Consider the following 21,332-nt stretch of genomic DNA (forward strand, 5'->3'; position numbering starts at 1 on the left):
TTATTTTACAAATACCAGGGAGGCACAGGGCCCAGCATCCCTGCGTATAAGTGCATTTGTTTATCAGGATTGTTTCTCTGGATAGCAGCAGTCGCTGTGTCATGGCAGGATCTCCCGGTGACTGGATGAGACAGGGCGTGTGTGTGCACGTGTGTGCGTGGATGCTGGCACAAGGCAGTGTCTGGCACAAGACAGACACCCCCAAAATAGCTGCAGAGTGCATGCAGAGTGACTGTGGGACAAGTCCGCAGCCTTCTCAAATGACCTGCTTCTGTTCTAGTGATTTTTGCATTCTAAGTGCCTTAACATATACGTATATCTTTGGATGAAAGAAGTTTCCTGTCTCTTGTCTCCTTATTGAAGGTCTACTCCTAAATCATCATCATCATCATCACCATCAAATGTTCACTGATGAAAACTGTTTCTTCTTAAAGGCATTTACATCCGAACAGGGAGGGAGGTTTTAAGAGTAAGGCTTTTCCAAAACAATGGCCAGGAGGTGGTACTGGTCCTGACCCAGTATTCCTAACTCCTGGGAGCTTCCTGGAGTCTCCCTTCAGTTTCTGGGCTCCACAGCCCAGCGCTCAGTGCAACACAGAAACCTACATGCAATTCCGGATCTTGCAGCTAGTGGGGTTTCCACTGTGAATATTTGTATTCCTGATCCTCGCGGTCTGATTACAACGTCAGGTTTAGTCTCTCCGTAACTTTGATTATCCCTTCCTTCATCCTCTGTAATCAAGCCCAGATCGTTCCAGATGCGTGACAGACCGAGCAGAAGGTGAGGAATGTGAGTGTGCAAGGAAGAACTCTGCTTCCCAGTCCTTGGGGCTCCTCTCTGGAAAAACCGAGTTTCTTTTCTGGTACCTCCGATCTGCAGGCTGCTCCTCTCCTGTGGCCAGATGCCGCACTCTACGCCATTGTTAAATACTAATAGTGAAACTTAAAAGATGTTCTCTTGCGAGACAACAGGTGGCCACTGCAACCTACAGCTCTGATTGGTGGAAAGGCCACAGGCGCCCAGTGGCCCAGAGAAAGGGCCTCCACTTCTGCGTTTCAAGAACCTGCTCAATGGGGTGTTGTCCTGATAATATCTCAGCTCACTGCCAATTTGTGCAACCCGCTGGGCCATTAGGGAGCACCGCTGGGTTGTCAGCGTTAAATGGAGGCTCAGGAGAGGAGACCAAAGCTTTTTCGGGAGGGGGGTGGATCAGTGTCAACCCAGGGACAATGCGCGTAGTTGTTCCTTTCCTGAATACACACTGCTCTCTCATGCCGTCTCCTGCTACAAGAAAAGCAAATACACAAACTTTCACCTAATTGAAGTTTATTTTTTCCTGCTTGCTTCCAGAAATAATGTTGGGAGAAGGTAAACACACAGGTGTCACCAAGCCCAAGTGCCTACTTTGGAGAACAGAAGAAATGAAAAGAAACCCAGGTGATGCCTGTGTGAAAAAGTTCAGGCCCGGGGCTAGCAAAATGTGATCAGGGACAAAAGTGTTAGTGTTCGCTAAATTGTTTTTGAATTTTACCCTTCCAGTTCAAGTAGCTCCTAGATCACCAAATTGGGGAGGGGGCTGTGGCGGGGGACACTTTCCCCTAACTCCTTTCAGTTCTTCTGGCTGGTCGAATAATTCAAACAACATACTGCAGAATAACAGGAGGAAATCAAATTTTAATACATGCACAGGGGGAATTCACACAAGCATGAACATTCCAAAGACAGTGAGGCAAAATGGGGTATACATGTATGTCATTTTGGACTAAGGAGGGGGAGGTAGGCAAACATTTGGTGGATTCCTGCAGGGCCACCCAGAAACAATGGGACATAGGAACAGATTTTTGCTAGGATCTTCCCTGTCTGCCCCACTTAATTCATATGTGCTAAGGTGGTTATGCTAAGGTTCCCTTCCTGAAGCATTTCTTTCTTTTCCCATCCGAATCTCTTTAGGAAGGTGAGGATGAGGAAAAAAAAAACTCTTCCTGAGTTTGTTGGGCTTTAATTGCTTTCAGCTCAAAATAATTTGCACATTCAGGGGAGACTGGCTAAGACCCTAACAGGGCAATCTCAAAGCCTTTTCCTAACGTCCTCGGTTAGTATGGAAGTCCCTTCCTTCGCCAAGGCTGAGGGCCAAACTCTCAAATTAACCCGAGGCAATAAATCCGAGGGGAGGGGGAAGATGTAGCTTAAAGAAACAGAAAGAAATAAAGAGGGGTGGGTGAGTGCAGTGTGAGGAAGTTAATCACCCAGAACCTTTTAGGAAAACGGGGACATTTTCTCTGAGAGCAGTGAATGATCCGCCTAGATCCAGTTACTCAAATGCCTTTCGAATACAAACAAGAGAAAAGAAAATACGAAGGGAAACGACACGAGGCTTAACCCGGGAAGCTTCAAGTCTGCCTACCTGTGAAAGGTCAGGCCCCAAACACCCCTTCTGGAAAACAGTACAGGTGTACATGGGGTCCCGGCTGCCGGGACACACGCGTGCAGGTTGGCTGCTGGGTTAGGTGCCTCCAAACGCGGGACATTCGTGGGGTTAGGCGGGGAGTAGGGTAGAGGGAACCGGAGACGGGCACCCACGAGGAAGGCAGTGGGACGAGGAAAGGAATCCCATGGGAAGGGATGGGATGGGAGCGGACGGCGTGCGGATGCGGGTGGCAGGAGCTGGGGGCCGAGAGAAGCGGTGGTCGCAAAGGCGGAGGGAGGGCCACACGGGGCACGGGGCTGGCAGCGGCCGAGAAAAGGAGGGGAGCGAGGAGCGCTCCGAGGCAGCGGGGACAAAGAGGACCGGAGAGGGAAGGGGGGCGACGTGGGAAGGAGAGGGGCCCGGGAGAGGGGGAGGCCAAGGCGCGGGCGATGGGGAAGGCGCGGGCTGCGGGAGGCGCGGGGTGAGCGGCAAGGGGCCGCGCGGGGCAGGGGCCGGGCGGGGCGGGGCGGGCGCGCCCGGAGGCGGTCCGGGCGGTGGAGCGCACCGGCGGGGCAGGCGGCGCGCCAGCTGCCCGCGGTGGGAGGGGCGGAGCGGCGGCGGCGCGGGGAGGGGACCGGCGGCGGAGGCAGGAGGGGGAGAAAGAGGGGAGGGGCCGGGCCCCTTGTCTCCGCGGCTCCTCTCCTCAGTTCGCCCCGGGAGGAGGAGGAGGAGCGGGGCCAGCCGCCGCCGCCGCCGCCGTCCCAGCCTCGCCCGGCGCACCTGAGCTCTCCACGCCGCCCCGGCTCCCCGCGCCGCGCCCCGCGCCATAGGCGCCCGGCCCGCGCGCAGCGCTGCCTCGGTGCCCCGGCGGGGCGCGTCCCCCGGGCCGCCTCCCGCTCTCCCGCGGCTCGCGTGGCCGCGCCTTTGTGTGCAGCGGCCGCAGCTCCCGGGCTCCTCGGGCTCGGATCGCAGCGCCCCTCCGGCCCGGACTCCCGCGCGCCGCCCCCGGGCAACCCCAGCCAGGCTCCCCCGACGGTGGATCTAGCGGCTGCGAGGAGGCGGGCACCCGCCCCGGCGAGCCCCAGCCTCAGTCTCCGGCCCCGGGCCCGGCTCCGGCATGGATGTGAGGTTCTACCCCGCAGCGGCCGGGGACCCCGCCGGCCTGGACTTCGCGCAGTGCCTGGGGTACTACGGCTACAGCAAGGTGACCCGGCCGGGCTGGGGCCGGGGGGCGGCGGGGCGGGGGCCACCTCCCTATCCCGGGCGCGCCCCGCACTCCAGCTCAGCGCCTCCTGCACTTTTCTTTTCCCTCTTTCCTCCCCTCTCCACTCCTTTCTCCCTTTGCGCCTTCGTTTCGGACCAACTCTAGTCCTCTACTCTTCCTGCCCCCTTCCCACCCCCCTTTTGTCCCTCCGCGGGCGCTCCCCTCTGTGCCTCAGCCCTCCGCCTCTCCCCCCACTATGCCCCCACCCCCACCCCGCCGACTCTCCTTCGCTGCCCCAAAGAAGTGAAGAGCAGCCCGAGACTGAAAGAGGGGACTTGCGTGTGATTCTTTGTTGTTGTTATTAGTAAACACGATCGCAGCCCCTTGGGGGGTGCGCGGGAGTCCCAGCTGTCGTGATCCGGTGACCTCGCCGCCCCACTCGCAAGTCCATCTTACCTCACCCCACTCACCCCATGGATTCGAGAACTGGATCCCCGGCCGCTTAGGGAAGGAAAGGAACGAACTTTTGAGTGTGCCCTGGATGGGGGGGCGGGGAGTGGTGGGACCCCCTCAGGTGGCCTTTGCTGCCCTCTCGCAGGGCGCTTTGGACCGCGGGACGGAGGTACCCACCCGTCCCTGTTAGCACAAGTGGCTTCTTTCATTTTTGGGGGAAAGGGGTAAGTTTTTCCTTCGGGGAAGATCAGGGTTGGAGACCTCCACGCCACGCCCTGGTCACCCCACCTCCTCCACCACTCTCTGCGCGACTTGCAGGACCGAACGTTTCAGGTGGCGGAAGGTGAATCTCAGCAGGGTGGCCGGCGCAGCTGGGAGCGGCGAGTCGGTGCGGGAGCCGCAGCCGTTGGGCCAGGGCGGCGCTGACTCGCGTGCACTACCCTTTCCGAAGCCCCCGGGGCCAAGCTTGGGAAGACACATCACCCCGAGGGCGATAGATAAAGAGCGGTGGGCCGGATGGCTTGTGCCTTTCGAATGTGGCTTTTCTTTCTCCTTCCCACCCTCTGCTCCTCCTTCCCCCCCGCTCTTCTTTCAAATCGTAGTTTGTTGATGATTGCTTGGATAGCTGAGGAGGAAATAAGGAGCCTCCTGAAAGAAAGGTGTCTTACAAAATTAATGAATAAATAACAGGAAGAGGAGGAATTGTATGGGGAGTGAGGAGCCCTTTGCTGTGCCCCGTGGCTTATCAGAGGCTCCTGTTCCTGTCTGCCTGTTTTTATACTCCGTTCCCAACTCCAGTGCTAAAGTTTGTGAAAGACCATTAGGGTCTGTCTTCCTCACCCCTGTGTCGTCATCCACCGGCTCGGTGCCGGGCATAGAGGGGCCTCCCCACAAGTGTGTAAGGAAGGGGCCTTATTCAGTGTATTTTAACCCTTTGGTGGTGGTGGGGGGTGATCATGCTCTCAAAATTCCAGGAGTGATACGTTAAGCACTGAAAGAGAAGGGAGAAAGGGCCCTGTAGCCAGAGTTAACGTTTAGTGTCTGTCCTCTGATTTTGGATTTACTCGGGTTATTAAATGCTTTAAAAAGTCCCCCATGTGTGCTCCGTTAGGGACTCAGGCAGCCTAATTAAGTATGTAGCGTTTCTGAGACTCCATCTAATTGTTCCAGTGGGGTATTATTTATCTCCTTACAACTTAGCCTTGTGGATGCAAGCCTTGCATAACTGGGCAGGCTCTTATTTTTGGAAGCCATTACCTTGCCTAATGTAACTACTTTTTCTGATTTAAGATCAGCGGCACTAGAATGACACCCAAATAGAAACCTTTTGTACTAATCCAGTCACTGCAATGCGTGGCAAATCTCTGTTCACTAGGATCCCAAGGGTACTTCAAGGGACCAGAGGAAATTGTGGGTGTTTTGTGTGTGTCTCTTTTTATTTTTTGAGAAAGGCTATTTGAGTCCATTTAAACTCAGAACATTTATTTCAGGGAGGGTATAGAAAGCTAGAAAACACATTGTTTATTCAACTTCAGTAAGGAAGGAAGTTAGTTAGCTGTCATATCTTCTGAATGCAGCTATTTGCCTGAAATAACTTGATTTCTTAGTAATTCAGCACTCTGGTCGTCATAAGTGCTGTCTGTACCCAACTTATAAAAGTTAGACACAACGCTCAATATTGGTAGAAATCAGATTGCATTAATTTTAAGGGATGTTTGCATTTACTTCCTTGCAAATAAAAAAAATGGTCTTTAAATGGAGCCACAAAACTATATTTTCCTACTCTTAATTTCAGGAGTGAAAAACTGAATTTTATTCCCCATAATTTTTCTTTATAGGGAGAATGGAGTAGAAGAGGAAGTATTTATGGGTATAAAACGGCAAGTGCTAATTAAAGGCTTATAGCATTTTTTTTTCACAGCTAACTTGTGTGTCTGAAGTGGTGCTATTCAGTATAGGTTTATATTGAAAATGTAAAAACTAGCATACAAAGACATGCCTTTGTGTTATTTGAAAGTACCTGTGATTGTTAACCTCTTTAAGACTTAACTTGACGATATGTATTATCTTTCTGGATGGGAAATGATGGATTTCATAGACAGTGAGTTTCTGCCCTTTCTTGTTTTAATGACCATCTGGGAAACTTAGAAGAAATACAGAACCCTCCGCTCCAGGTTTAACAAGTGAAAAGTTAGTGCTTATCTTTAAATTTATTTACAAACCGTGAATAATAGGGTTTCATTCATTTCTCTCTTTAACAAATGACCAGAGTCCTTTGTATAAATTATTTGCTTGTGTATTATCTTTACATTCGTGAGTATATGGATCCTTTTTAAATGTCAGTGCTCATGAAAGTGTCTATGGAGAATGGATGAAAGAGTTTTGAGGGTTCAAAAGTCCTTGCAAGTAGGAGAATAACTTCAAATAAAATATAGCCAAGATCATTAAAATCAGTTAATAATTCATGAACCAGCCACTGATGTATAAACTTAAAGTCATCTCTGTTTTCCAAGGGCTAATTTCCATTTTATTTTCCAATGGAAAATCTGCTGTTTGAACAGTTCTTTTTCTGATGTGGATAACAAATTAAACTAACATATTCTCATTTTAAATATTTTTTTACAAAAAGGCTTGTGTCACTCTAGTGAATTAATTGGTGACATTACCCATATATCTGGAATTTTTCTTTTCCTGGGTTCAATTTGTCTTTTCATCAGTAAAAAGATAATATGCAGCGTATTAATAGGCATGTAGTCAGAAGTCTGCCATCCTAAGATAAACTATTGTATTTAATGTGGGTGTAAGGTGAAATTACACAGTGGGTTAATAATGAACTTGGACTAAACACTAGTTACTGGCCTTTTCTGCATACTCTCATGTTTTTCCTCCTTTTTCAAAATATGGCTATAGACATCTTACTCTATGTAGAATAGTCCTGTGTTGTTTTTACCCATTAGTCCCAAACCTTGCTTTCTAGTTATTATGTATTATTGATCACTCTGCTTAATTAAGACTTTCTGATGTGAGTTCTTTCAGTCCACCTCATTGAGCCTCTATCTTGGCCAGCTTGAAGCGTAAGAGAACCTGAAGGGTCATTTGTCATTTGTCTCTCTTCTTGGAGACTGTGGTTGAGAAGGGGATTTGATTGAAACTCTTTTTAGGTTGATACCTTGCAAACTTGACACATGATAACTAATGATTTCATTTCTAGGGTCTGGAGTATGGGGGTGTTGAATTTTGAGGGCAGACTGAGAGATTTCAATAGTTTCCCATGTCAGGTCTTTAAAGAAGACGTTGAAGCCATATTGTGAAAGAGAAATGAGATTTTTCTAAGGACTTTAGACCAGGGGTCATACACTCAATAGTCTGTAGGGACAGCTAGTTAACCTACATGCAGAGAGGGTGTGTGGTCTAGTGGGTAGCGTGCCTGGTTTACAGTGAGGGGTCTTGTCCAGCAGTAGTTTGTGGTTGCTGTGCCAACATTTGGGCCCACATTTTGCAATTATTTATTCAAGAGAATGATAATCTGGATTTTTAGGTGAAATAATCTGAGTTTTAAATGTTCGCAGCAAATTAACATGTAATTGAAATCATTACGTAGGCCCCTCAAAACATGCTTGTATACTGCATGTTTGCCACTTTTGTCTGAGACAAACTCATATGCAGGCGAGGATTCAAAATCATTTTTTTAAAATGTCTAGGATACAATGGTGTGATTCTTTTTTAAAAAAATTGGGGAATAAAATTTTATTGGGGAATAGTGTGTTTCCCCAGGGCCCATCGGCTCCAAGTCATTGTCCTTCAATCTAGTTGTGGAGGGCACAGCTCAGCTCCAAGTCCAGTTGCCGTTTTCAATCTTTAGTTGCAGGGGCTGCAGCCCACTATCCCATGCGGGAATTGAACCGGCAACCTTGTTGTTGAGAGCTCGCGCTTTAACCAACTGAGCCATCTGGCTGCCCCTCTGGCAGCTCAGCGGCAACTTGTTGTCTTCAACCTAGTTGTGGAGGGCGCAGCTCACTGGCCCATGTGGGAATCGAACTGGCAACCCTGTTGTTCAGAGCTCATGCTCTAACCAACTGAGCCATCCGGCCGCCCCTCAAAATCATTTTTTAATAAGTCATTAATGGTTTATATTCAACTATACACACAGTCCCACTGCCATGTGCAACTGTGTGGACAGTTGAGTGAGTGGAGGAAGTAGCATTTGACCACTTTCAATGTAGTTCTAATATGATAATTTGGATTCCATCATGGGCTAATTTTATGGTCTCAGTGTCACAGTTCTGGGTCAGGCGTTGGCAGACTGCAGCCCATGGGTCATGTCAAGCCAGCTTCTAGTTCTTATATGGTCTGTGAGTTAATGGTTTTTACAGTTTTTCAAATGGTTGAAATAAGTCAAAAGAAGAATAATATTGCATGACTGAAGATTATGTGAAACTCACATTTGTGTCCATAAAATAAAGTCTATTGGAACATGGCCCCACTCATTTGTTTATGTGTTTCTGTGGTTGCTTTCATGCCACGGTGACAGAGTTGAGTAGTTGTGGCAGACTGAATGGCCTGCAAAGCCTTAAAACATTTACTATTTGCCCCTTTACAGGAAAAGTTGGCTGACTCCTGTTCTAGATAATCAGACCACCTGATGACCTGCCTTTGTTGCAAGCTCCGGCGGTAGAAAGAAAATCTAGTTAACAAGATAGAATAACGGGAGAGATTACTGTTTCAGAGTGTTTTGCAAAGATGCTTCTAGAACAGGGGGTTCTCAGCTCTGGCTACTCTTTTGCCCTGGCTGTGTGGGAGGAAGCTTGTTAAGGATACTCGTGAGCTGCCTTTCCCCAGACCACTTTCGTCAGATTCTTTGGGATGGGACCCGGGCAGCAGTGTTTTTAGAAGCTCCCCAGGTGATGTCACTGTGCAGCCATCATTGGAAAGCTTGTTTGAGGCTGAGGGTCCTGCTTTGGAGTGAGCAACCTCAAGGCGCTGGAGAAGCAGGGAGAGAAGTGTGTGATGCTGTAACCAAGATTTGTGGCAGAAAGGTTGGTTCCAGCTTGGCACGTAGGGCCATTCGAGGACTTTGGCAGGTTCTAAGGAAGCAGTGTTGAGTGGGGGCTCCCCTCGACATCGTATCTGACATTCAACATGCATCCACACCCTGCATTTAACATCACGATATGATCCATCTCTGAGTTGATTAGTTGACTTCCGTTTGCATTTTATAGAAATGTAATTAAACATCTGTTGATTTTCATTTTGTAGTGTGTGTGTTGTGTGGCCAGCTAGTTTTTTTCTCACATTTTAAACATTTTTGTAGGCCCTTGAGAAGGTTGTAGGTCTAAGGGCAGACATATATAATGATGTGGATGAAAGAGTCCTGCTGCCGTTAATGGAGGTCTATATTCCAGACCAGTGGAATATTTATGAAAATCTCATGCGCAGTGGAGACTAGCATACCGTTAGCCAAAGAAAGTTAATTCTAGTTATTGTGGATGAAGCCAATGCATGTCTGTGGCTACAACACTCAAAGTATGTGTAGGTATTTCAAGAACTAATCTACGTGAGGTCACAAACTCTCAGGGGGATGCTGAATCCACCTGAGGACTTAATTGTCACAATATTTTTAAAAATTCAATTCGTCATCTGTATCTAAACATTTTTGCATATAAATCCGGGTTTCCAGCTTTTCTTTAGAAATAATCATGTATTTGGCAGTACTGGATCTGTCCCCCACATTGGCAACCTCTGCTGGTTGCCCTTCAGATGGCCGTGTACTCCACACTGCACCGTGGTCGTCTTCATTCCCTGTTTCTCCTGTTGAGCCCTCTGTATTCCTCTTAGGTCCCTGGATGCTCCAAGTTTGAAAACATTGATTAAGAAGAGATGAAATTAAACGAGCAACAGATGCTCAAACCTAGTGAAAATAGGTCACGGTTATTGGAGAAATAGAGACCAAGTGTTCCTCATGGTATGTAAGTTAGTGGATGAAATGGAAAAACAAAGTCATTTGTGATTGTATTAAAGAGCTGTGTTTCTCAGACTTGAGCACGCACACGGACCACCTGGAGCGCTTTCTGTGGCAGCGTTGTTGTTACCCCGAGAGGAGACTGCATCGCAGGTCAGGGGGCGCTCCCAGGTGGTGCTGATAATATGCTGTGAGCAGCACGTCACAGAGGGCTGTCAGTGGTAAGGACAAGAGTTTCTTCTTTGTAAGTTTATCAGTTAGAATGATTTGGGCTGCAGGTAACAGACTGCCCAACAAACAGTGGCATAAAATGGAGGGACATTTGTTTACTGACAAGCCTTTTGGGAGGCAGTCTCGGGATAGTTTGGATGATTCACTTTTGTCTTCAAGGACCCTCTGTGCTTTTCTTTTTATTCTGCCATTGGCATTTCAGCAGTCTCTCAGTCACAGGTGGCTACTGTAGATCTAGGCGTCACATCCTCCCATGATGACGTGTAAAACGGGAAGCAAGGGAGTGGTGGGGATGGGAATGACAGCAAAAGAGCACTTTCTTCTCTGTGCCTCTTTATCAAGAAAGAAAAGCTTCCTTGGAAACATTTCCACTAGACTATCTTATTGATCAGAAATGAATCACATGTTCACCCTCGGATAATCACTGACAAAGAAGGAGGAGATTGCTGTCATCTACTTAGACCAACCTTCTGTCATCTGCTGGGGCTGGGCATAATGTCACAAGAGCATAACTGACGCATGTTGTGCTCTGGTAGCAAGGCAGAAGACTGTTGGAAAGAAAACCAACAGTGTGTACTACTGAGCACATTTGAAGATTTATGTTGTTGTTTTTTAAGGAGAGCACAGCTCAGAGTGGTCCATGCGGGGATCGAACCGACAACCTTGGTGTTATCAGCACCACGCTCTAACCAACTGAGCCAACCAGCCACCCCATATTTTAAGAATTTTGAGTGGGCCAGTAGTTTGGCTGGGGCTGTACTTTGTGAAGTTGGCTCTGACCTTTTGATGGGAATAGTGTAGGTCTCAAAAGGAGGTCGGGGACCAAGAAGGATGCCATTACCCAGTCGAACTGAAGGTGTGAGAATGACTTTGAACCAAGGGGACGTGAATGTGAATGTGAAAGAAGAAGGCTCAGAACAGAGCATCTGTCGTGTAGGGAGGGAGAAAGTGGAGGCAGAGATGACTCAGTTGAACAAGGGTGCTGGATGAATGGTAGGATCTTGAACAAAATCAGAGATGTCAGAGGAGAAGCAGGTTTTGAAGGAAAGATATGCTGATTTTGACTATTTTGGTGGAATAGGTCCACAGAGACATCAAGTAGGCACGTGCACCAGTGCCCGTGAACTCGAGAGAGCTCAGGGCTGAAGAACCAAAGTCAGAGTCTTCCTGTTTGTATGCAGTAAAGTAGCGAACATGGACGTGACTCCTCCAAGAGTGAGCAGGCAGAAGTTGCAAAGGATACACACTCTTAGTCTTGAGGTTTGGTTGGTGTTTGCTAGTTATGAAATAATACGTAGAACTCAGAAATTTGGAAATCCTACTATACCATTCATTATAAGGGTGTATGTGTGTGTGTGTGTGTGTGGTGGGGGGGTGGTGATATATACTTTTGTCTTAATAGTTTTTTGGAAAGACATTCTTGAATGGTTGTTATTAAATAGGAATGATGCAAAATTGGCAATAATGTAATTTAAAACCGTGTCAGCCACTTATGAATTAAAACATTTCATGCTTTTTGTTTGTGTAAGAGGTGCAGTTTCAAATTGGATTTTGTGACCTGTTAGTGATGTCATAAGTGTCTTGGAGAATCTGGTTTGAGTGTGGTTAATAAAGGACAGGATTTTTGTTAAGTATGTTTATAAGTTTAATATGCTTTGAAGGCGGATCCAACTATTTTTTTTTTTTTTAAAAGCCAAAACAAAAAAATCTGTCTGCATGAGCTTCTGACAGGTTTTATCTCCTTCCTTTGTAGTAGATCATTTTATTTTCTTTGTTTCCTAGGTTTGTACCCTTAATCCCTTCCTCAGGGAGACCATGTTTTCTTAAATATGTTCTATGTTTGTGTAAAACGCACCAGCCATTGGAAAATGCCCCTTATATGCCTAATATTCTGTCGTTAATCTTAATTTAATTTTACTTTGTTTATAAAAGAATAATTTGAATGTCTTTGATAATCCATAAGTTAAACAGATTAACCAATGCCAGGAAGTATTTGGATTTCATTCTAAATACATATTTGAATGATATAGACTCATTCTTTTGGAGGAGATAGAATTCAATATGGCCTTTTCTACATTGACTAAATTGTCTATATAAAATTATATTAATTTTGGTGATGGGAGCAAGTTTTTTAATATTTTAAATTGAGGCAGTGGAAGTAACTGTACCATATTGTGAGATTGTCCAGCAATTTCTGTCGCTAATTGTAATGAGCAAACGATTTTGATGTACTGTAGAATAATCAAAGTTTTATGCTTTTTTGGAAAAATCTACAGGTAGGAAGTAGAAGTCCCAAATGCTAACCTGATTAGAAAACTCTTATGACGTATATGTGATTGGTTGGAAGTTGATTTTCTTGTTAAAAGCATGAGTGAAGTCTAGAAATATTGAGCCCTTAAAAAGCATGCTCAGGAGGTCCGTTTTGCTGCCCCTTTATGCCTGTATCTTTAACGAGAAGCTCAGCTCTTATCATTTGGCTTATTTAAAAAATTCTAATAAAAATGTTCAATGGAGAAGTGGTTAAAACTGCTGTTATTAATGAAAATCCTTTTCACTGCAAGTCGTAAAACGTCTTCAAACTGAGTTAAATATAAAAAGAGATTGTGACTTAATGTTTCAGACATACCCTGTTTGCCCCGAAAATAAGACCTAACCGGACAATGAGTTCTAATGCATCTTTTGGAGCAAAAATTAATGTAAGACCCAGATATTATATTATATTATATTATATTATATTATATTATATTATATTATATTATATTATATTATATTATACTATATTATATAAGACCGGGTCTTATATTATAGTAAAATTAGACCGGGTCTGATATTAATTTTTGCTCCAAAAGACGCTTGAGAGCTGATTGTCCGGCTAGGTCTTATTTTCAGGGAAACATGGTAGCTGGATCCAGAGTTTCGGGGTTATCAAGACTTTCTTGCATTAGCTCTGCTTTCCTCTGGCGGCTTTTCTTTATCAGTCAGATGCGACTCAGGTGGCAGGAAGATGTCCAGTAGCAGCTCCAAGTCACAGCCCCACAGCTCAGCCTCCCCAAAAGGGAGAGATTTGCTTTGCCACTTGTTCTAGTACCTTCTCTGGATCTAGTCCCATTGGACAAACTCAGATCCCATGCCCAGGCCTGAAGTCACATAGCCCTGTCGGGAGTCAGAGTGGGGACTGTCATCCTCATCCAAACCACCTGGGCTGATTGGTGGCTCCTCAGAGGAAGAGTGCAAAGCTGATGTCACGGTGAGGGAAAGTGGGAAGGGGGAGGGGAAGAAGTCCATTTAAACGGCTAAATGAAGTGAAGCTTGGCGATTTTGCAGATTTCTGAGGATCTGAGTTGTCTGTGCTACTGCCTGGTGGGAAGCAGAAGTAGCCTGTGCTTATTTAATGCAGATATCCTAATCATTACTTATTACTTATTAGGAATGTACTTTTTGTTAGGGGCTGGCATGACATGTGGTCTGACTTACGGGACCTCTAGTTTGGTAGGGGAGCAGATGGGCATAGGTGAGTGTTCCTGAAGTGTGTGCACGTGTGTGCATGTATATGCATGTGTGCATGTGTGTGTCGTGTGTGTAAGAGAGATGTTGCTGGGCTGAAGCTAGCGACCGCTGTAGGTGAAAGTGCTCCAGGAACAGATTGGTTGAGGGAGAAGTTCCCTGAGGGATGGTGTGATCGGGTAAAAGAACTCTCAGAAGGAGTTCGAATGGGATTTTAGAGAAGAGAGAAAGGGAGAGGGAATTCCAGGCAGGGGTTCTGCATGAGCATGACACCCTAGCAAAGTCCCGTTAGACACCTATGCAGGATGGTCCCAATGGGACAATGTGTCGAGATGAGTTTTCCTCTGCATAGAAGTTTTATCTGGTGGGAGATGTGGTTGGTTGAGACCCAATTGTGAAGGCACTACAACATCTGGTGAAAGATCTGAAGTTTTATTTAGTAGGTACTAGTAAAGTGTGTGTATGTATGTGTGTGTACATACATTTGTGTGTGCATGTGTATATGTGTGTCCCTACAGGTATGTGTGTGTGCAAGTTTGTGTGGGTGTGTGTGGATGACAGTTTGAATGTCGGGGCTGCTAATGAGAAGATATTATCAAGACAGTACTTGAGAATGTTTGAGGGAAAAGTAGAGACACAAGAAGAGAGTGATGGAATGATTGATAGGCTGGTCAGTGGGTGTTGAAATGATGGCTGTAGATAATGGGGAGTTGGACTTGAAGTGAAATCTTGCTAACCCTTTCGTTGAGATAATAGGGCAGAAAGAGAGGATGGCTGAAGATTCAGTAGAAAAGATGGTGGGGGTAAGGGGGGTGAAGGGAGAGAGAGACAGAGAGGGAAGGAGAAAGGGAGGGGGGGAGAGAGAGAGAGAGAGAGAGAGAGAGAGAGAGAGAGAGAGAATAGAATGGGTGTGGCAGTTGATTGCCAAGCCCAAGCTCTATCTGTCCTCGCCTACTTCCACTTTATTTCTCGCCACTACTCTCCTCCACCCTTGCTTTGTGTGTCTTATTACACCAGCTTTCATCCCATCCTTTTGTACTTGCTGCTCCCTCTGTTTGGAGCTCTTTCTCCAAAGATCTTTTTCTCAGCCTTCAGGTTGGTGGTGGGTCTTGCCTAGGCCGGAGGGAGAGAAGAATGGGGGTTGAGGGAATCAAATGAAGGAGCTATTGAAGTGACTGTTCACAATTCAAGTGTTCAGGTCGGCGAAGAAATGGTCAAAAAAGGCAAGACTATTTATTGGATGCAGGCAAAGAGTGTGTCAGTTAGGGTTCACCTACAAGAAACAGAAAACAGTAACTTGATTAGCAATGGCTTAAGTGAGGTAGATGTTCACCTGTCTTTTCCCCAACAATGTCTAGATGTAAGTAGTCCAGGGCTGCTGTGGTAGCTGCAGAGACATCTGGGAGCCAAGTTCCCTCCGGCTTTCATGTGCCTCTTGTGCTTGTGGTCCAAGGTAGGGCATGAGTCATTACCCATGGTCCAGCCAGGAGGAAGGAAGGAGGAAAAGTGGTCAATTGTAAAGGGAGCTTCCAGAAGCTGCCACATGATGCTTGCTTATTTCTCACTGGCCAGAACTGAGACACATGGCCAGTTCTATGATGGTAAGGTCCTCAGGAAGTGTAGACTCTATTATGGCTGGTCATGTGCCCAGGGAAACACTCAGGTACTGTGGAAAAAGGGGTGAGTGGATAGGCAGGGACAGCAAGTAGTTTAGCAGGAGCATGTGGGTGAGTGATGGCTGAGGTCTGAGAAGCCCTTCTTGGGTATCTCTAGGTTTGAAATGTTGTCTACAAACTATGGTGTCATATTTTGATAAACTTCATTCAGTATTTTAGTTTTCCAGAAAGAGACTCAGAGATACAGGGAACAAACTGATGGTTGCCAGATGGGAGGTAGGTTGGGGAGCTGGGTGAAAAAGGTGAAGGTATGACGAAGTACAAATTGGTAGTTACAACATAGTCACGGGATGTGAAGTACAGCACAGGGAATATAGTCCATAATATTGTAATAACTGTGTACAGTGCCAGGTGGGTACTAGACTTAACGGGGGATCACTTCGTAAATTATATATATGTCTGACTACTATGCTGTACACCTGAAAGTAATATAAAATAATATTGAATGTCAACTGTAATTGACAAATAAAAAAATATTTTAGCCTTCATTTACTCCTTGGAGGGCCCTCTTTTGGTGGTATACTGTGATATCTTTTCAGCCCTTTCTTCAATTTTGGGGTTTTATTTGGGGCGTGCTTAAAATACCCAATGATTTATATTCTTCCTCGCAGGAGCTGCAAATCTTATGCCCTAATTTTAATTGCGTACTTATATTTTAGACCCAAATTTCTCTTCTTTTCAAAATACCTCTTGAATTTTTATACTACCGTTTCTCATGTCTTAAGTGTTGGTAACAAAGTTTTGAGCACTAGTCAACATTTTCTAAACTAGATTTTTTTTTAATCGATCCTTTTTCGATCAAACCCAACTTACGTCTCATTCCTCATATCCCTATGTCCACTAAATTTTCATTCAGAAATCTTCAGTCCTTTTGGCCTTTTCCCCTCACTTGATCCGCTGGCCCCTTTCGTTAACCCTTGACTCTATATGTAGCCTCAGGCTGCAAAGCCATGGCCGCTGTCCTCACCCACCACCCAACATCCTCAGGCCCCTTTCCTTTTGCTGCATATTTTTGGCTCAGCCTTTCAAGTCTGTCTCATTTTTAAACCTTAGGATAACTGAAAACTGTCCCGTTTCCTTACTAAAAATGAATGCTGTCTGAACACACCTGGGCCCTTGCCACAGAATCCTTTAATTCACCTGTTTTTTTCTCTTGGTCATTCTCCACAATGGATAGTCCAACTCTTCCGTCTTTTCAAGTTGCAGTCAAACCAGCCCCACTCTCATGCTTAGAAGGGAACTCGGGTCTTTTACTTCATGAGGAATGATGGTATTATCTTCCTCACTTGTCTAGGAACGAGTTCTCTCTTTATGTCCAGACGTAGAGAGAGTAGTTCTAATCTGGCATAAATCCTTCCAACAGTGTTTATCCCTTTCTGAGTATTCTGGGTTCTACAGACAACTCTCAGCTTGCCTGCTAGGTTCCTTTCTACTTTCTATATGTGTAGATGTCTTCTGAACTCTCCCACAGATTTTCCAATCTTAAGTTTGTTGAGTGCCACCTCACTGGTCACAGCTTTTGCTATCTCATTTTATCCACGTAACATGCTTCATATTTTTGTTTGACTCAACTATTTGCCCTTATGTAATGTGAAATTAAGATGACCTCACATGGAAAATTCTATCACTTTCCATCCATAGGAAAATAAACTCTGAAAATAAATACCGGGGGAAATAGTCTTATTGAAAACTCACTGGAAACCTTGCTTGCCCAAGCTCTGCTCTCTGTTGAAAACGGGGGGTTTGCAAGTGTTGGGGAAGTGTCAAAGATGGGTTAGCACCAAACTGAGACTTTGTCTCTGATTTTATCTGGTGGCTTGAGAGGGAATTCAAAACAGAATGACTTTCTCAAGATGAAGTTAAATGGTCTTTCGTTCCAAGTCTCTGTACCTCACAGAGCAGAGCTTCTCAAACTTGGATGTGCTTCTCAAACAAGTCAGCTGGGGATCTGGATAAAAGACAGATGGGCAGGTCTGGGGTGGGCCCTACAGGTGGCATTGCTAGCACGTTCCCCCCAGGTGATGCTGAGGCTTCTGGTTGCTGGCCACACTGGCAGTTGTGAGTGGAGAGAGAGGACTGTCCACATTTACACTTTAGTCTACTCCGTGGACCCCTTTAACATGTCTCTGAACAGCTCCTCAAACAAGAAGTCTTTGCCTGGGTTCCATGTCTTCCCCGGTCGGGCCCTCCTTAACACCCTGTTGCTTACTTCCATTCCTTGTTGGATTACCGAAACTATTAGGTTGGTGCAAAAGTAATTGCGGTTTAGTTAAAAAAATTGCAAAAACCGCAGCTACGTTTGCACCAACCTAATATCTTCACTCTTCTCCAGTGAGCGCTGCCTTGCCAGATCAGACTTCATTCACTCATGCACATTAGGCCAGCTACTGCTCTGAGCCCTGGGGTTACACTTCTCTGATGACTCCTTGAAATCTCCTATCCCTACCTCATCCCTCTGTCTCCCCAGGCGCCCGTGTCCTTGGTTCCCTAATATTGTATACGAATATTTGGATGCTTTGATTGCTTTTGCTCTGTCATCGTGTCTGCTGCTTTCCCTCTTCTTCCCAGCCGTGGGGAATATCCTCCCAAAGCTTGGCTCCTTGCTCTTTTGCCTCTGTATTTTTTTTCACTTTGTAAGTGGATCTTGTTTCCTGCCTTTAGCTGTTCCTGTGCTGATGTTGTTTGTATCAGTTATCTATTGCTGGGTAACAAATTAAACTTTGTGGCTTAAAACAAAAACCCATGTTTTGCTCATGATTCGGCCCGTCAGCAACTTAGGCTGGAGTCAGTGCAGTGGACAAGTTATCGTTCTCTTTCCTGGGTTCCCTGATGTGTTTTCAGCCTACTGCAGGTTGGCTAGGAGGCTTTGCTGCTGGAGGTTGGCTGGCTGTCACCTGGGTCCCCTCTGTCACCTCTAGCATGCTGCGATGTGCCACAGAGCCCTCATGATGGCAGCATTCTGAGCAGTACACAAGAGCCCTTGAGCACAGGCTAAGAGGTCACACTGTTCACATTCTGCTGCCCAGAGCAAGTCACAAGACCAGCCCAAGGTCAAGGGCAGAGGAAATAGATTCCATTTCTTGAAGGGAAGAGCTGCAACACCACATTACAAAGAAGCATGAGTACAGGGAGGTATGAAGAATTGTGGCCATTTTTGTAATCTACCCAACACTCAAATCTTCAACTGTGCCTTGGTCTCTTATGTTCTAGATTGTAGTCCTCTATGGGATATCACCACTTCACTGTCTGCCGTCAGTTCAAGTCCAACGTAAGCCATATGGCAACCTGCATCCTTTCTACCCCCAAAGTTCCTCATCATGCTTTCACCATTTATCTCAGGGCCTCCATCATTTCCAGATGCAAAAAATTAGTTTTGATTAGTTGGCCTTTTTCATTCCCTTAAGGCAACGAGTCTTCACGTCGTCTTCATTTTTCCTTCTAATGATTGCTCTTGATTCTGTCTTCTTTCTTTCCACTGCCAGCATCCTAGCCTAGGCCTCCGCTGTAGTCAGTTTCCTCATTGACTCTAAATTTCTCCCACCTCCGGCCAATCTAGGCTTCACTTCTGGTTTAATCCTCAAAAGAATATCAGTGTAAGCCGACATTCTCCTCTAAAGCCACTTCCAATGGTTCATCTTTGTTCATAGCAGTGCTTTCTCACACTTGCCATCTTCATTTTGGCCTTATCTACCTGTCACTGGTATTATTATTTATTTATTTTTTACATTGACCCACTTTATAATTTATATCACTATTGTGTAAGGCAACCTTCTCCCTTGCAACATATACAAATTACCCATATAATAAATGCATAATTTAAACATTTTTAAGTTTATGTACCACTTAAGTTAATGTATGTGCATAGTAGTGGGAGCACTGACTTCTAGGATAAATTGCTGTCCTCAATTTGACATTGAAGACCCTCCCTACCGAGTATCAACGTTACCACATTGAGCCAAAACAAAATTCCTTAGAAGAAAGCTGGTAAGTTTTCTTAAACATTAGAGCTTCTGCCCTGGGTCATTGCAGTGGTTATAGATCAGTGTCACAAAGTAGGATTGCCTGTCTTAATATTTTTGTACAATTGCCTGAACATAGTTGTTTTGAAAATATTAATTTGAAATAGCTATTTCCCCTGTCCCTCAAAGCCCAGTTTGTTCATAATAAATAACTCTCTTGGTGGCATAATAGTCTTGCTCTGTCTGCATTAATAATTTTTCTAATGTCCTCTCCAATCTGGCTTTGGCTTAACAGGTTTCTAATTGTGAACGGGCTAAAATCATATACTACATATTCGTTTTTGATGGCTTATCTCAATTCTAGATTCCTAGAAAGCGCTAGGTATGGTATATACCACTTTGATCATCTGACCTCTTCATAGTTAAACTCTGAGAATACTGGCGCCCAAGCTAGTGTAAGACGGTGGGTTGCAGTTAGCAGTTGCTCCCTCCACATTTCATGCTTATTAGGGAGACACTTGTGGAAGTTCAAGGCGGAACCCAAGTGAAGGAGAAACAAATCAAGTTAAAGGAATTCTGACAGACGAATAAGAAGAGTAAGAATACTGATAACAGGAGATAAGAAGAGTGACAATGGATGAGAGTGATCTAGAAGGTTCTTACATAAGGGAGAGAGACAAAACTGTCCAGTTATGGAGAAAGAGAGGAAAAAGAGAAGTATGTATTTTTTCAATTGTGGCTAATTCAAACCTAAGTTAACAGATACTGTAGACAACAGACAACACCTCTGCTTGGTCACAGTTGCTAGCTAACATTTCCCATTGTAGCACAATCCATATATTCAGCTTTCTGGGGAATTGCTTTCTGATGATAAATTTTGCCATCCTGCTTAACTGTTGACACAGAATTTTTGTCCTTTAGTTTCTTATCAGAAATTAGGATCCTGAAGTCAGCTGCTCAGTCCTGATTAAAAACTCTGTTGTGAGAAATGATGTATTTATGGCGAATGGCCTGAAGAAGATGTGGTGCTTGCATTTATCCTGATAACCTAATGTAATGTGAATGCTCAGGGTTACGCATTGTTTGCACCTCACTCCACAGTTACCTTCATGGGGTGTCTTTCATTTCCTGAATTTGCACACTCTTAGGGCATTACTTTGCGTTGAGGGCAATCATGAGTAAATTTTGCGGATGTCTTTTCTTGAGGTTCTGTTTAGCATATAGCTCATTACATATCATAGTGTCCTTTTTATGAGGATTTACCAGAAAATCTTAGGTTACTGTATCAGGAAGAGAAGAAAAAAAAATTCACTTAGTTTTATAGGTATTATTCATCTTGTTATTCTTGTTTTTCGTTCTTCGTGTTGGCTGCCAAGAAGCTTGGAGTCCAACGTGAAACGCATTTGGTAATTGTCCAACACAGTAGGTTATATATGCTGGTCCCCTTGGCTTTCTTTCATTCTTAATATTATTTTTTCTTCGCCTTGATTCTTATACATATACCCCTCTTTCTAGAATCAAATATACTTTTAAAAGTCAACCCCAATTCTTGTGTGGAGAAATGTAGGTTATGAATAAACACTCAAAGTACTTACAAGGGCAATGAGTGTGTTTGTATAGTGTCAAGGATACTTTTCATATCTTTCTACAAAAGAAGTTTCCACAGTAAAAGTCTTCATGTTGTGTCAATATTGTAAAACTTAAAAACAAACTCTTATCCCTCCCCCTTTTGGTCTTTTCATAGGGATGAATATAATTCTGAATTCAAAGCACTTACTAGAGTTTGTGTAAATTATATAGGATATTTCCCTCAGAATTATGGAATCTATTGAAATGATGAAAGTAGGGAAATTGGTACACTCCCAAGCCTTTAAGTCAGTGGTTTAACTCTCTGACCATTTAAGAAGTATGGGTTCCTGAAAATTCACGTTATGCCAT

General features: G+C 45.0%; 1 protein-coding gene across 4 annotated transcripts in view; it reads left to right on the top strand.

Moving 5' to 3' along the window:
* The first annotated feature begins 1,680 nt into the window (after positions 1–1,680).
* Positions 1,681–21,332, top strand: part of TOX3 (TOX high mobility group box family member 3) — a 102,050-nt gene continuing 82,398 nt past the window's right edge. For 2 of the 4 annotated variants that reach the window (XM_074314891.2, XM_074314892.2), the window contains exon 1: positions 3,114–3,612. In XM_074314891.2, the coding sequence (XP_074170992.1) occupies positions 3,526–3,612 (87 nt within the window). In that variant the 5' untranslated portion in view covers positions 3,114–3,525. Of the gene's footprint in view, positions 2,415–3,113; positions 3,613–21,332 lie in introns of those variants that run through there. The other 2 variants (XM_074314895.2, XM_074314893.2) reach the window with 2 other exon arrangements.

Source organism: Rhinolophus sinicus, chromosome 8 (genome assembly GCF_057876585.1).
Source record: "Rhinolophus sinicus isolate RSI-liver-muscle chromosome 8, RSI-T2T, whole genome shotgun sequence".
Classification (NCBI taxonomy): Eukaryota; Metazoa; Chordata; class Mammalia; order Chiroptera; family Rhinolophidae; genus Rhinolophus; species Rhinolophus sinicus.